Raw genomic sequence first — 14,473 nt, 5'->3', positions numbered from 1 at the left:
TTAGCTTTTCTTACTTCATAATGGAGTAATTTCTTTTTGTTGGGACAGTCGATGAAGCTTGATATAATTATAATACTATCTCAGTTTCAATACATTCTTGGCCTGAAACTCTATTTATATTTCATATTGTGATGGAATGGTAAATTTTTAATCATTATTATCACATTTACATATTTTATATCTATGTTATTCTTATATTAATTTTATAACTCTCACGGAGCAAAATTATTATATAATAACTGATAAATAGAATATTAGAGTGAAAGTAATTTTTAGTAAGATTATTATTTCAAGTCTGTAATCTTGCTTTCCTCAGTTTTAATTGTCATGGAGGAATTGTTGAAGGCAAGATTATTGATTTTCTAGTAAAAATATTCTCACGAAGTTTCTAAGTTATTACTACGCTTGAGCACAATTCAGGCAAGATATTTCAGTTTAATCGTCACTAATTTTAAATCAATTAATTGACATAACCTCACAGAGTGTTAATTATTTATTTATTTCTTAGTATAAAAATATAATTGTATTAGCAATAAGCAATTATTCTTTAGAGAAATACGTATGAAACTGAGATTTTATTGTAATGATATATCAAGTGAATTCAACGATTCCCAAATCTTTTTAAATATAAACTTTTCGGAAGAAATTTGTCTTAATTTATAATTTCAAATACACCTTTCATCAATTTGGTTCTCTCAAATAGTAGTAAAAAAATTACAAGTTTGTAGCTTAGATTGTCCAATCTCGGTGGGACGATATAATAAACTATACTAGAATTTGATAGAGTACGAGCAAAAAATCCTATACACACAAGCTTCGTCAAATTTTTGGCGCCGTTGTCGGGGATTGGCACACATCTACTTCAGATTAAATATTTTATTACTAATTTGAGAATTTATTATTATTGTTAATTTTCCCTTCAAAATGTTATCTCCTACATACTACTATCATAATTGTTACTATTATTAGGAGCAATTCTATATAATATTGTAAAAAAGCATATAAAAAAAAGAAAAAAGAAATCCCTCATAGTTAGTACTTCAACCTACTCTATTTTATATTTTATTATTATATTATTATTGTTAGTACTAACATCTATATAATAGTATAATATATTATTTTTATGATTCACAATCTCATTTTTTTTATTTGTCATTTTTAAGTATATTTTATTATTATTATTATTATTATTATTATTATAATAATTGTAAGTACTTGTTTTTACTATTCTAGTTCTAAAAGTATCCTTTGTACTATTCTATATTACTATTATAACTATTACTTTTACTATATTTTTATAAAATAATATTTTATTCAACTTTTTTTTAATTGATAATACTTTAATCCTTCAACATACTTGATTTATTATTGATTTTTTTCATATAGTATAATTAGTATTATATTATTTCTTTTGATGGTTAGTTATAACTTACTGTTTTAGTTTACTATAATATTACCGTACTATTTTTATTCATTTTTAAAAATTATCTATTACTATTTTAGGGACTGTCTTTATTTTACTTTAATTTTAGATAGTTTATGGCCCGCTCTTCTACAAAAGAGTTGGGCAATTACGATCCTGAAATTGAAAAAACTTTGCGATTGTGCAGGAAAGAAAAATATCGTCTCAAAACATAACTTGTAACAAAATGGAGCACCAATTAGAAGATGATAACAATCCATTACAAATTCCACCACCAGCTCATGTAGAGGAGCAGTTTGATGAAGTGGCGCCAAGACCAACAAATAGAATCCTAAAGGATTATGCTAGACCTGATCGCTTTAACTGTGAATCTAGTGTCAGGAAACCTCCAGTAGCAGCCAATAACTTTGAAATCAGGACAGGCCTGATTCAAACAATTCAACAATCTTGCATTTACAATGGTGATCTAAGTGATGATCCACATAGTCATTTAATTGACTTTTTAGAATTGGTTGAAATTGCAAAGTATAATGGAGTACCTCCTGAAGTAATTAAGTTAAGGCTATTTCCTTTTTCTTTAAAAGGAGAGGCCAAAACTTGGTTACGAAGTTTGTCGCAAGGGTCTATTACCAAATGGGACCAAATGACTCAGAAATTTTTAAATAAATATTTTTCCCCTGCTAAAACAAAAAAGTTAAGACAGGATATATCTAACTTCTTGCATACTGACACTGAGTCAGTTTATCAAGTTTGGGAAAGATTGAAAACAATGTAAAGGAAATGTCCACATCATGACATTCCTGAACATATACAGTTGTACATTTTTTATCATGGTTTGAACCCATCTTATAGAAATGTAATAGATGCAGCTGTAGGAGGCTGGGAAAAACCACAGAAGAAGCATTGCAATTGCTTAATGAAATTTCTGAAAATGCCATACAGTGGCCATCTAAGCGTGTAATCATTAAGAAATCTGCTACAGTAAATCAGGTGGATGCTTTAAATACACTAACACAACAGATTGTTTCTTTGGCACAAAAATTGGAATCTTTTCAGGTAAATACACAACAACCAAGCCAGTCTGAGGCTTGCGACTTGTGTGGAGGAAACCATCTAAACCACGAATGTCAAGCAACCAATTAAAATGATGAACATGTCAATATCATCGGATACAAGCCGTATCCTTTTAGAAGTCCATTAGCACAAAAACATCCAGGATTTCAATGGAGCAATGCAAATGGTGCTGAAAACTCTCAAAACTACCAAAAGCAACAGGTACAGAGTCCACCCGGATATCAAAATCAAAATCATAGACAACAAAATTTCAGGCCTTATCAGCAAGCAACTCCATATCAGCAAAGGCCTCAACAAGGCCATCCAAGTCTTGATGACCTTTTGTACAAGTACATTAAGGTTACTGATGAAAAAATTGAAAGTCAAAATTCAGCTCTAAAAAATCTTGAAATTCAGTTAAACCAATTGGCAACTCTTGTGTCTGAAAAGATTCAAGGTCCTTTACCAAGCGATACAGAGAAAAATCCAAAAGAACACCTTAAGGCCATTGCTTTAAGGTCAGGTATGACTCTTGATGAACCCTATGCAAACAAACAAGAAAAGAATCAATCAGAACAACAGGTAGGCAAGGGTGAGAAGGGTGAGATACCCTCTCAACCATCAGAAGAGAAAGAAGCCAAGAAAAAAGAAGAAAAAAATACTAAAAATTTGTCTTCTTTCCCTGTTACAATTCCTTTCCCACAAAAGATGAAAAGAGAAAAACTTGATAATCAATTTGCAAAGTTTTTGGAGATTTTAAAACAAATTCACATTAACATTCCTTTTACTGATGCTTTATTGCAAATGCCTTCATATTTATCAAGCAAAAGAAAATTGGAAGAAGTTTCTGTGGTAATGCTTACTGAAAAATGCAGTGCTATACTTCAAAATAAACTATCACAAAAACTCGGTGACTCAGGTAGTTTTACCATTCCATGTACTCTGGGAGGAGTATACATTGAAAAAGCACTTTTTGATTCTGAAGCTTCAATAAATTTGATGCCAATTTCTATTTTTAAAAATTTAGATCTTGGTGAAATGAAAGACACAAGTGTTTCACTACAATTTGCTGATCAAACTACTAAGATACCAAAGGGAATAATTGAAAATGTACTTATAAGAGTAGATAAATTTATTTTTCCTATAGATTTCATAGTACTTGAAATGAAGGAGTGTCCTGATAAACCAATTATTTTGGGTAGACCATTCTTGCAAAAGGCAGGGCAATCATAGATGTCCATCAAGGACAACTAATTTTAAGAGTTGATGAAGAAAGAGCTATTTTTGATATGCAAAAGATACTAAGATTCTCAGAAGATGATACATCATCTTCATGCTTTTCAATTGACATGATTAATAATCTTATAGAAGAATTCAAAGATGATCAATTAATTTCTGACTCAATGGAAAGATGTTTGGCAAAATCTGGCACCATACACGATGAATATCCGACTATCAGAAGTGATGCAAAATTATTGGAAAAAGATTATGAGGAAGGGGACATGCAATTAGAAGAAGTTCAACCAAAAATTGAACTCAAAACTCTCCCTTCTAATTTGAAATATGTCTTTTTGAGCATGAATTATTTCCAGTAATCATTTCATCTTCTCTAACTATAGAATAGGAAGAAAGATTGATTGAAGTATTGAAAGCACACAAAGGAGCCTTGGGATGGACTTTAGAAGATAGCAAAGGAAGTAATCCAGCAATTTGTACGCATAGAATCCTCGTGGAGGATAGCTACAAACCGATAGTCCAACTCCAAAGGAGATTAAACCCAACATGCAGGAAGTGGTAAAAAAGGAGATTGTAAAGCTTTTGGCGGCATGTATTATTTACCCTATTTCAAACAACCCTTGGGTAAGTCTTGTTCAGGTAGTACCAAAAAAGAGAGGTATGACAGTGATAAAAAATAAAAATAATGAACTACCTACCAGGACCGTCATAGGATGGAGAGTCTGCATAGATTATAAACGTCTTAATGATGCCACTAGAAAAGATCACTTTTCTTTGCCATTTATTGATTAAATGTTAGAAAGAATTGCAGGATATGAGTTTTATTGTTTTCTTGATGGCTATTCAGGGTATAACCAAATCCCAATCGCACCAGAAGATCAAGATAAGACGACTTTCACATGTCATCATGGAACACACGCATATAGGAGAATGCCATTTGGTTTGTGCAACGCTCCTGCTACATTTCAGCGTTGCATGTCAGCAATTTTTTCTGACATGACTGAAAAATTTCTTGAAATTTTCATGGATGATTTTACACTCTTCGGCAAGGGTTTTGAGGATTGTCTTCACCATTTAACCTTAGTTATTAAAAGATGTGAAGAGACAAACTTAATTCTTAATTAGGAAAAATGTCATTTTATGGTTACTGAGGGAATTGTTTTAGGACATAAAATCACTGCTAAAGGGATAGAAGTTGATAAGGCTAAAATTAATCTTATAGTAGGATTACCCTCTCCCACAATTGTTAAAGGCATTGGAAGCTTTCTAGGTCATGCAGGTTTTTACAGACATTCATAAAAGATTTTTCAAAGATTTCAAAACCGTTGACTAACCTTTTAATAAAAGATGTTAAGTTTGAATTTCAGGTGATTATATGAAAGCCTTTGACACCCTTAAAGAAAAATTATCAACTGCCCCTATAGTTGTGTCCCCTGATTGGAACCAACCTTTTGAGGTCATGTGTGATGCTAGTGATACAGTAGTTGGAGCTATTTTATGCCAGAGAAAAGATAAGATTTTTCTTCCAATTTACTATGCCAGCAGGACAATGAATGAGGCTCGACAAAATTATGCCACGACTGAAAAATAACTACTGGCAGTGGTATTTGCATTTGATAAGTTTCGTTCCTATCTGATAGGAACCAATGTCACTATTTTTACTGATCATGCCGCTCTAAAATACCTCTTAGCAAAAAAAGATGCGCGACCTAGATTGTTAAGATGAATTTTACTTCTCCAAGAATTTGAGCTCGAAATAAAAGATGAAAAGAGAACAAAGAATTAGGTAGCTGGCCATTTGTCTAGATTAGAGAACCCCCCACTTAAGTTATGTGATATAAAAGAAGATTTTCCTTATGAACATATTTTTTTTAACAACTCAGTTGTGACTCAACCACCCTGGTTTGCAGATATTGCAAATTACTTGGTTGGAAAATGGACACCCCAAAATCTCACTTACAAACAGAGGAAAAAGTAGATATCTGATGCTAAATATTATTTGTGGAATGACCCTTACTTGTTTAAAATTTGTGCAGATAATATTATCAGAAGATGTGTACCAGAAGAAGAAATGACCGAAATTTTGTACCATTGCCACGATGGAGCAGTTGGAGGACATTATGCAGCAAATCGAACTGCCATTAAAGTTCTAGAGTTTGGATTTTTCTGGCCAACACTTTTTAATGACGCTCGTGCCTACGTTACACTGTGTGACTGGTGTCGAAGAACAAGTAATATCACTAAGAGAGATGAGATGCCATTGCAATCAATACAGGTATGTGAAATATTTGATGTTTGGGGAATAGATTTCATGGGTCCTTTTCTTTCATCTCATTCTTTTGAATACATCATTGTGGCTGTGGATTATGTTTCAAGATAGGTTGAAGCCATCCCAACAAGGAAAAATGATACTCAAACTGTGTGTAATTTTCTCAAGAAAAATATTTTTACCAGGTTTGGTACAGCACGAGTCATCATTAGTGACCAAGGGTCTCATTTCATGAATAGATAATTTTCAGCATTATTGTCAAAATATGGCGTGACTCATAAAATAGGAACACCATACCATGCTCAAAACAAAAGGGCAAGTTGAGGTTTCTAACCGTGAATTAAAAAGAATACTTGAAAAAACGGTTGGAATCTCTAGAAAAGACTGGGCTTCAAAATTAGATGACACACTATGGGCATATCGAACGGCATTTAAAACCCCAATTGATACGCCTCCATATCAATTAGTCTTTGGAAAAGCTTGTCATCTTCCAGTTGAATTAGAACACCAAGCTTTTTGGGCGTTGAAAGCATTGAACTTTGAATTAACCTCTGCTGGTAAAAATAGATTTTCTCAGGTGAATGAATTGGAAGAACTTAGATTAGAAGCATATGAAAATGCCAAAATTTTTAAAGAAAAAACAAAAAAATGGCACGACAAATTAATCCGATAGAAAACTTTTAAAATTGGAGATCATGTACTTCTATACAATAGTAGACTTAGGCTATTTCCAGGAAAATTAAAATCCAGGTGGACGGGTCCTTACAATGTTACTCCATACAGAGCAATTGAAATTCAACAAACCAATGGAGGAGACCAATTTAAGGTAAATGGTCTGTCATGATCCGGCCAGTCGTCTTAAGAATTAACGTTCAGATCCCCTATTAACTGCTTTCTCCAAGTTTATTTCTGCTAATGTGATTTGCCGGGATGTTCGGTTTTGAGTTTCGGGGAGTTTCGGGACACTTAGTCCCTAAATGAGAGCTTAAGTGTTGGAAAAGTGACCATACTCGGAACAGTGTGGAGATAGCCTCAGAATGGAAATACGATGGTTTCGTTAGCTTTGTTGGGTGATTTTGGGGTTAGGAGCGTGTTTGAATTGTTTTTTGGAAGTCCGTAACTAATTTAGGCTTGAAATGTCGAAAGTTGAATTTTGGAAGTTTCCGGTTCGATAGTGAGATTTTGATCCGAGGGTCGGAATGGAATTTCGAGAGTTTTAGTAGTTCCGTTATATCATTTGGGATGTGTGTGCAAAATTTCAAGTCATTAGGACGTGGTTTGGTTGGGTTTTTGATCAAAAGCGGAATTCAGAAGATTTTTGAAACTTAGGCTTGAATCCGATGTGTTTTGGTTGTTTTGATGTTGTTTGAAGTGTTTTGAATATTGGTACAAGTTTGAATAAGGTTTTAGGATATGTTCATGCCTTTAGTTGAGGTCCTGGGGGCCTCGGGTGTGTTTCGAATACTCAACGGATCATTTTCAAGTTGTTAAAAAGTTGCAGGTTTTTGTTCAGCTGTTGTAGAGGGATTTTACCCTTCGCATTCGCGAGTGGACCCTCGCGTTCGCGAAGAGTCAGTGGGGGGTTGATGGAATTTTGCCTTCACGTTCGCGAGGACGTATCCGCGTTCGCGAAGGGTGGTGATGTTTGAGCATCGCATTCGCGGGAAGGGTATCGCGTTCGCGTAGAAGGAAGTGGTCAGCTGGGTTCGAGGTGGAGTTGCTCTTCGCGTTCGTGAGAGGCGTAACACATTCGCGAAGGGTTGGTCAGTGGAAGCAATGCATTCGCGAGAGCAGTGTCGCGTTCGCGTAAGAGGACTTTTGGTCAATAACTTTATGTGCTTTGCAAATGCGAGGCCTTGACCGCGTTTGCGAAGAAGGAATTAAAATACCTGGGCAGAATGTTTTAAAAGGGTTATTTCGCGAATTTTAGTCTAGTTTCCTCCATTGTTAGGAGATTTTGAAGCTTTTTGAAGAGGGTTGAAGAGGGATTCAAGAGGAATAACTTGGAGGTAACATTTTTGACTTCATAACTTGTTTTTATGTGATTAAATACCTGATTAGTGTTGGAAAAATTGGGAGAAATAGGTAATTAGGGCTTGAGTTTAAGAGAAACAAAAAAGGGTATTTGAGGGGCCAATTGAACTCCGATTTTAGTGTTCTTATTATTCATAGACTCGTGAGATTATGAGGATTCCGAAATTATAAATTTCACCCAATTCTGAGACATGGGATCGAGGGGCATTTTGGTCATTTTACATAATTTCGCGTATTAGCTTAGAATTTAATTGTAGAATTAGTTACTTGAAGTGTTATTTATATTATGCGATTGAATTGAATAGATTTGAGCCATTTGGAGTCGAGTACTCATGGCAAGAGCGTGGTGTCGGGTTGATTTTGAGCTAGTTTGAGGTAAGTGGCTTGTTTAACCTTGTGTGGGGGACCTTGCCCTTAGGATTGGTATGTTTGGTAATTGAAATGCCTTGTACGTGAGGTGACGAGTGCGTACTTGTGCTAATTGTTGGAAATCCGGTTTTCTTTAACTAAATACTAGTATGTTTCCTTTCCTGTTTCTATTACTTGTGCTATTAAGCCTGTTGTTAGCTTAGGAAAGCATGTTTAAGTGACTTAATTGCTTTATTTGATTCAACCTACCTTACTTGAATCCTGTGCAGCATGCTAGGTTTGAATCACTTATTGCCTTAATATGAAATTTTGTCATTTATATATATCTTCTTGCTGCTGCTGTGTATTTACATTGGGACTACGGATGTGGGATTCCGGTAGCTCCCCCTTGTCTGTTTACTTTGGGACTACGGGTTAGATTCCCGGTAGATCCCCCTGCACAGTTATATGGAACTACGGGAATGCAGTAGATTCCCCAGTACTGGATATTTACATTTGGGACTACGAAACGGGATTCCGGTAGATCCCCGCGCACTATGAGTTCGACTACGAGACAGAATTCTGGGAGATCCTTCGGACATATATATGATGGACTACGGGACGGTTTCCCGGGAGATTCACTAGATATGTAAAGATGGGACTACGGGATGGTATCTTGGGAGATCCCCGATTGTTACTATTGGTGCTGAGCTGTATTTCCTTTCCATGTTTACCTTGTTCTGTATAGCTGTTGTTGTTTTGTTCATCCTGTGTTATTTTACTGCTGTACTTATTTTTATACCGTTCCACTCAATACTATTGATCTTTATATTTTATTTAACCTCAATAGGGCCCTGACCTTCCTCGTCACTACCCAACCGAGGTTAGGCTTGGCACTTACTGAGTACCACTGTGGTGTACTCATGCCTCTTCTGCGCATTTTTTTCATGTGCAGATCCAGGTACCGCTGATTAGGTCTACTATCCTTGAGGGAGGCGACCGCTCTAGAGACTTTGAGGTACATCTACCGCATCCGCAGACCGAGAAGTCCCTTTCTATTCCTGCTTTTAGTATTTAGCCCTTCTGTACCTTCCTATTCTTATTAGACATTCCGGAGTTAGAGGTACGCAGTATTGATCTTAGCTTGTGATTCATGGGTTTCTGGGTCTTGGATTTATATTTGGTATTGAGAGTTAAACACGGTGTATGCCGAGTGGCACATTTAAACACTGTTACTGCTTTACTTTTGTTTTAAATTATTTACTTAGGCTTACCTAGTCATAGAGACTAGGTGCCATCACGATGGTTCACGGAGGGCGAACAGGGGTCGTGACAAGTTGGTATCAGAGCTCTAGGTTCATAGGAGTCATGTATCACAAGCCGCTTTATTATAGTCTTGCTGATCGGTACGGGGATGTCTGTACTTATCTACGAGAGGCTATGTAACTGTTAGGAAAATTCCACTTCATTTAATTTTCTTGTCGTGCGATATTTTGACATCATCATTCTAAAGTTCTGTCTTCTATTCTCTCACAAATGATAAGGACACGTGCTACCTGAGACGATCAGGCACCCGCGCCCCCTATTGCAGCCGTTAGAGGCCGGGGCCGAGTAGAGGCCAAGGATGCGCACATGGTGCAGCCAGGGCACCTGCGCAAGCTGCCGCCGAGGTACCACAAGCGGATCCAGCCCGAGTCCAGGAACCTGACATGCCTATTTCAACAACTACTCCAGCTCTTCGGGAGACTCTGGCACAGTTCATGAGCATGCATACCACCTTGGCTCAGGTAGGGTTGCTTCCCCTTACTACAGCCACATCCCAGGCCGGGGGAGGAGCACGGACTCCCGCCGCCCGCACTCCTGAGTAGTGAGTGTATGTCGAGTAGGTCCTTGACATTATCCCTGTACCGTCTGCAGTGCCACCTCAGCCAGAGGACACGGCAGCTTCTTCCGAGGATGAGTAGCTGAGGCTCGAGAGGTTCAAGAAATACAAGCCTCATGTATTCAATGTTCTAGCATCGGAGGATGCTCTGGATTTCTTGATGAGTGTTATCGTATCTCTATACCATGGGTATCTCAGGATCAAGCGGGGTTTCTTTCACTACCTTTTAGCTTCGAGGAGATGCCTATCAGAGCTTCGAGGCTGCTTCACTAACTTGGGCTCAGTTTTTGGATCTGTTCCTGAGGGAGTATGTTCCTCAGAGCCTCAGGGACGCTTGGCGCGTGGAGTTTGAGCATTTGTGCCAGGGTGCTATGACTGTTTCAGAGTATGCTGTCCTTTACACCAGTTTGGCTAGGCATGCACCAGCCTTGGTTTCTACTGTTCGCGAGAGAGTTCACCGATTTATTGAGGGCCTTATTCCCAACATCAGATCTACCATGGATCGTGAGTTAGAGATGGATATTTCTTATCAGCAGGTGGTGAACATTTCTAGGAGGATTGAGGGTATGCATTCTAGGGAGAGAGAGGAGAGGGAGACCAAGAGGTCTCGAGAGTCGAGCCATTATTCTAGTGCCCGTACCCCAACTGCAGGTCATCATGGTAGGGGTTATATAAGTTGCCCAGTTCATTCAACTCTTCCAGTAGCCAATAGTGCTCCAATTCCTCCTAGACCTCAGGAGCCTTATTATGAACCACCGGTATCTAGCGTGCCTCCTGCGCGGAGTGCTTTCAAAGGTTAGTCCAACAGACCTGACCCTAGCCAGTCACAGCAACCACGTCCTCCTAGAGCTTGTTTTGAGTATGGCGACACATGCCATATGGTGGGGGATTGCCCCAGACTTGGGAGGGGTGCACCTCCACAGACTTCTCAGCCATAACGTGCCCCACAGAGTTCTCAATCTATGGTTACAGCTCCAGTTGCTACCCCACCTGCTCAGCCAGCTAGAGGTGGAGGTCGGGGAGGTAGAGGTCGCCCTAGAGGGGGAGGCCAGGCCAGGTACTATGCCCTTCCTGCTCGTACCGAGGTTGTTGCCTCCGATTCTGTCATCACAGGTATTATATTGGTTTGCTACAAAGATGCATCGGTTCTATTCGATCCAAGCTCTACTTACTCTTATGTGTCTTCTTATTTTGCTCCGCATTTGGGTGTACCTCGGGATTTTTTGAGTTCCCCTATTTACGTTTCTACTCTTGTAGGAGATTATCTTGTTGTGGACCGCGTTTATCGGTCGTGTTTGGTTGCTTTTAGTGGTTTTGAGACCAGAGCCGATATATTATTACTCAGCATGGTTGATTTTGATATTATCTTGGGCATGGAGTGGTTGTCGCCCCATTATGCTATTCTTGATTATCACGCCAAAACTCTAACGCTGGCTATGCCAGGTGTACCACATGTTGAGTAGAGAGGTACCTTAGATTACACTCCTAGTAGAGTTATTTCTTTTCTTAAAGCTCAGCGTATGGTTGAGAAGGGGTGTGACGCGTATTTAGCTTATGTGAGAGATGCTAGTATTGATACCCCTTTAGTTGATTCAGTTCCAGTAGTACGGGATTTTCCCGATGTATTTCCAGCTGATCTTCTAGGCATGCCTCCTGATAGAGATATTGATTTTGGCATTGATCTGTTGCCGGGCACTCAGCCCATTTCTATTCCTCCGTATCGTATGGCTCCTCCTGAGTTGAAGGATCAATTACAGGAATTGTTTGATAAGGGTTTAATTCGGCCCAGTGTATCACCTTGGGGTGCTCCTGTTTTGTTTGTGAAGAAAAAGGATGGTTCTATGCATATGTGTATTGATTATCACCAGTTGAAAAAGGATACAGTGAAGAATTGTTATCCTTTGCCTCGTATTGATGATCTGTTTGACCGGTTTCAGGGTGCACAAGTGTTTTCTAAGATTGATTTGCACTCAGGTTACCATTAGTTGAAAATTCGGGAGCCAGATATCCCGAAGACTGCTTTCAAGACTCGGTATGGTCATTACGAGTTCCTTGTTATGTCATTTTGGCTGACCAATGCCCCAACAGCCTTTATGCATTTGATGTACAGTGTGTTCCGGCCGCATCTTGACTCGTTCGCCATTGTCTTTATTGATGATATACTGGTGTATTCTCGGAGTCGGGAAGATAATGAGCAGTACCTGAGGACTGTGCTTCAGACTTTGAGAGAGAAAAAGTTATATGCTAAATTCTCGAAATGTTAGTTTTGGTTGGATTCAAGGCCACATGGTATCGAGTGAGGGTATTCAGGTGGTCCGAAGAAGATAGAGGCTGTACAGAGTTGGCCCAGACCATCCTCAGCTACAGAGATCAGCAGTTTCCTTGGTTTGGTGGGTTATTACCGTCGTTTGCGGAGGGATTTTCATCGATTGCAGCCCCTATGACAAGGTTGTCCCAGAAGGGTGCTCCGTTTTAGTGGACGAAGGAGCATGAGGCGAGCTTTCAGAAGCTCAAGACAGCTTTGACCACAACCCTAATCTTGGTACTACCTATAGGTTCGGGGTCTTATACGGTCTATTGTGATGCCTCGAGGGTTGGCCTCGGAGCGGTGTTGATGCAGGACGGTAGGGTGATTACCTATGCATCTAGACATTTGATGATACATGAGAAGAACTACCCTGTTCATGACCTTGAGTTAGCTGCCATTGTTCACGCCCTGAAGATTTGGCGCCATTATTTATACGGGGTTCCCTGTGAGATTTATACTGACCATCGGAGCTTGTAGCAGTTGTTCAAGCAAAATGATTTAAATTTGCACCAGAGGAGGTGGTTGGAGTTGCTAAAAGACTATGATATCACTATTTTATACCACCGGGCAAGGCCAATGTTTTGGCCGATGATTTGAGTCACCGGACAGAGTTTGGGGAGTTTGGCTTATTTACCAGCATCGGAGAGGCCTACGGCGATGGATGTTCAGGCCTTATCCTACCAGTTTGTTAGATTGGATCTTTCGGAGCCCAGTCGGGTTCTAGCTTGCGTGGTTTCTCGGTCTTCCTTATTTGATCATATCAGGGAGCGACAATATGATGACCCTCATTTGTTTGTCCTCAAGGACAAGGTTGATCATGATGATGCCAGAGAGGTGACTATTGGTGATGATGGGGTATTGAGGATGGAGGGTCGGATTTGTGTACCCAATGTTGATGGGATTCGAGAGTTGATTCTAGAGGAGGCCCATAGCTCGCAGTATTCCATTCATCCGGGTGCCGCAAAGATGTATCAGGATTTGAGACAACACTATTGGTGGATGCGGATGAAGAAAGATATAGTTGGATTCGTAGCTCGGTGTCTCAACTGTCAGCAGGTGAAGTATGAGCACCAGAGACCAGGTGGGTTGCTTCAGCAGATAGAGATTCCGGAGTGGAAGTGGGAGCGGATCACCATGGACTTTGTAGTTGGGCTCCCACGGATGTTGAGGAAGTTTGATGCTATTTGGGTGATTGTGGATCGGCTGACCAAGTCTTCCCACTTTATTCTTGTGTGTACTACTTATTCCTCCGAGCGGCTGGCGGAGATCTATATCCGGGAGATTGTTCGTCTGCATGGTATTCCGGTTTCCATCATTTCATATAGAGGTACCCAGTTCACATCACAGTTCTGGATAGCCGTTCTGGATGAGTTAGGTAATCGGGTAGAGTTGAGTACAACATTTCACCCTCAGATGGATGGACAATCCGAGCGCATTATTCAGATTCTTGAGGATATACTCTGTGCGTGTGTGATTAAGTTTGGTGGGTCTTAGGATCAGTTCTTGCCGTTGGCGGAGTTTGCTTACAACAACAGCTATCAGTTCAGCATTCAGATGGCACTGTATGAGGTTTTATGTGGTAGGCGGTGCAGATCTCCGGTGGGTTGATTTGAGCCAGGTGAGGCCAGATTGTTGGGCACAGACCTAGTTTAGGATGCTTTGGAGAAGGTTAAGGTGATTCAAGATAGACTTCGCACAACCCAGTCCAGACAGAAGAGTTACGCGGATCAGAAGTTTCGCAATGTTTCCTATATGGTTGGAGAGCGGGTTCTGCTTCGGGTTTCGCATATAAAGGGCGTTATGAGATTCGGGAAGAAAGGGAAGTTGAGTCCGAGGTTTATTGGCCCTTTTGAGATATTGAGGCATGCTGGGGAGGTTGCTTATGATCTTGCCTTACCTCCCAGCTTGGCAGGAGTTCAT

The 14,473-nt window shown here is 39.3% G+C and overlaps 1 protein-coding gene across 1 annotated transcript; it reads left to right on the top strand.

The window, feature by feature from the left end:
• Positions 1–1,649: 1,649 nt before the first annotated feature.
• LOC138878601 (uncharacterized) lies at positions 1,650–4,071 on the top strand. Its single transcript, XM_070158293.1, has 4 exons — positions 1,650–2,194; positions 2,287–2,479; positions 2,600–3,586; positions 3,679–4,071. The coding sequence occupies exons 1-4, from the start codon at positions 1,650–1,652 to the stop codon at positions 4,069–4,071; spliced, it is 2,118 nt and encodes a 705-aa protein (XP_070014394.1).
• The last annotated feature ends 10,402 nt before the right edge of the window (positions 4,072–14,473 follow it).

Source organism: Nicotiana sylvestris, chromosome 9 (genome assembly GCF_000393655.2).
Source record: "Nicotiana sylvestris chromosome 9, ASM39365v2, whole genome shotgun sequence".
NCBI lineage: Eukaryota > Viridiplantae > Streptophyta > Magnoliopsida > Solanales > Solanaceae > Nicotiana > Nicotiana sylvestris.
This window is presented reverse-complemented; position numbering and strand designations above follow the sequence as displayed.

Bases quoted from the DNA above. Each gene is read 5' to 3' on its own strand.
- LOC138878601 (XM_070158293.1), top strand. From the start codon at position 1,650: ATGGAGCACCAATTAGAAGATGATAACAATCCATTACAAATTCCACCA. The intron at 2,195-2,286 runs GTAAAGGAAATG...GAAATGTAATAG, and splicing joins TGGGAAAGATTGAAAACAAT to ATGCAGCTGTAGGAGGCTGG. The intron at 3,587-3,678 runs GTACTTATAAGA...TATTTTGGGTAG, and splicing joins CAAAGGGAATAATTGAAAAT to ACCATTCTTGCAAAAGGCAG.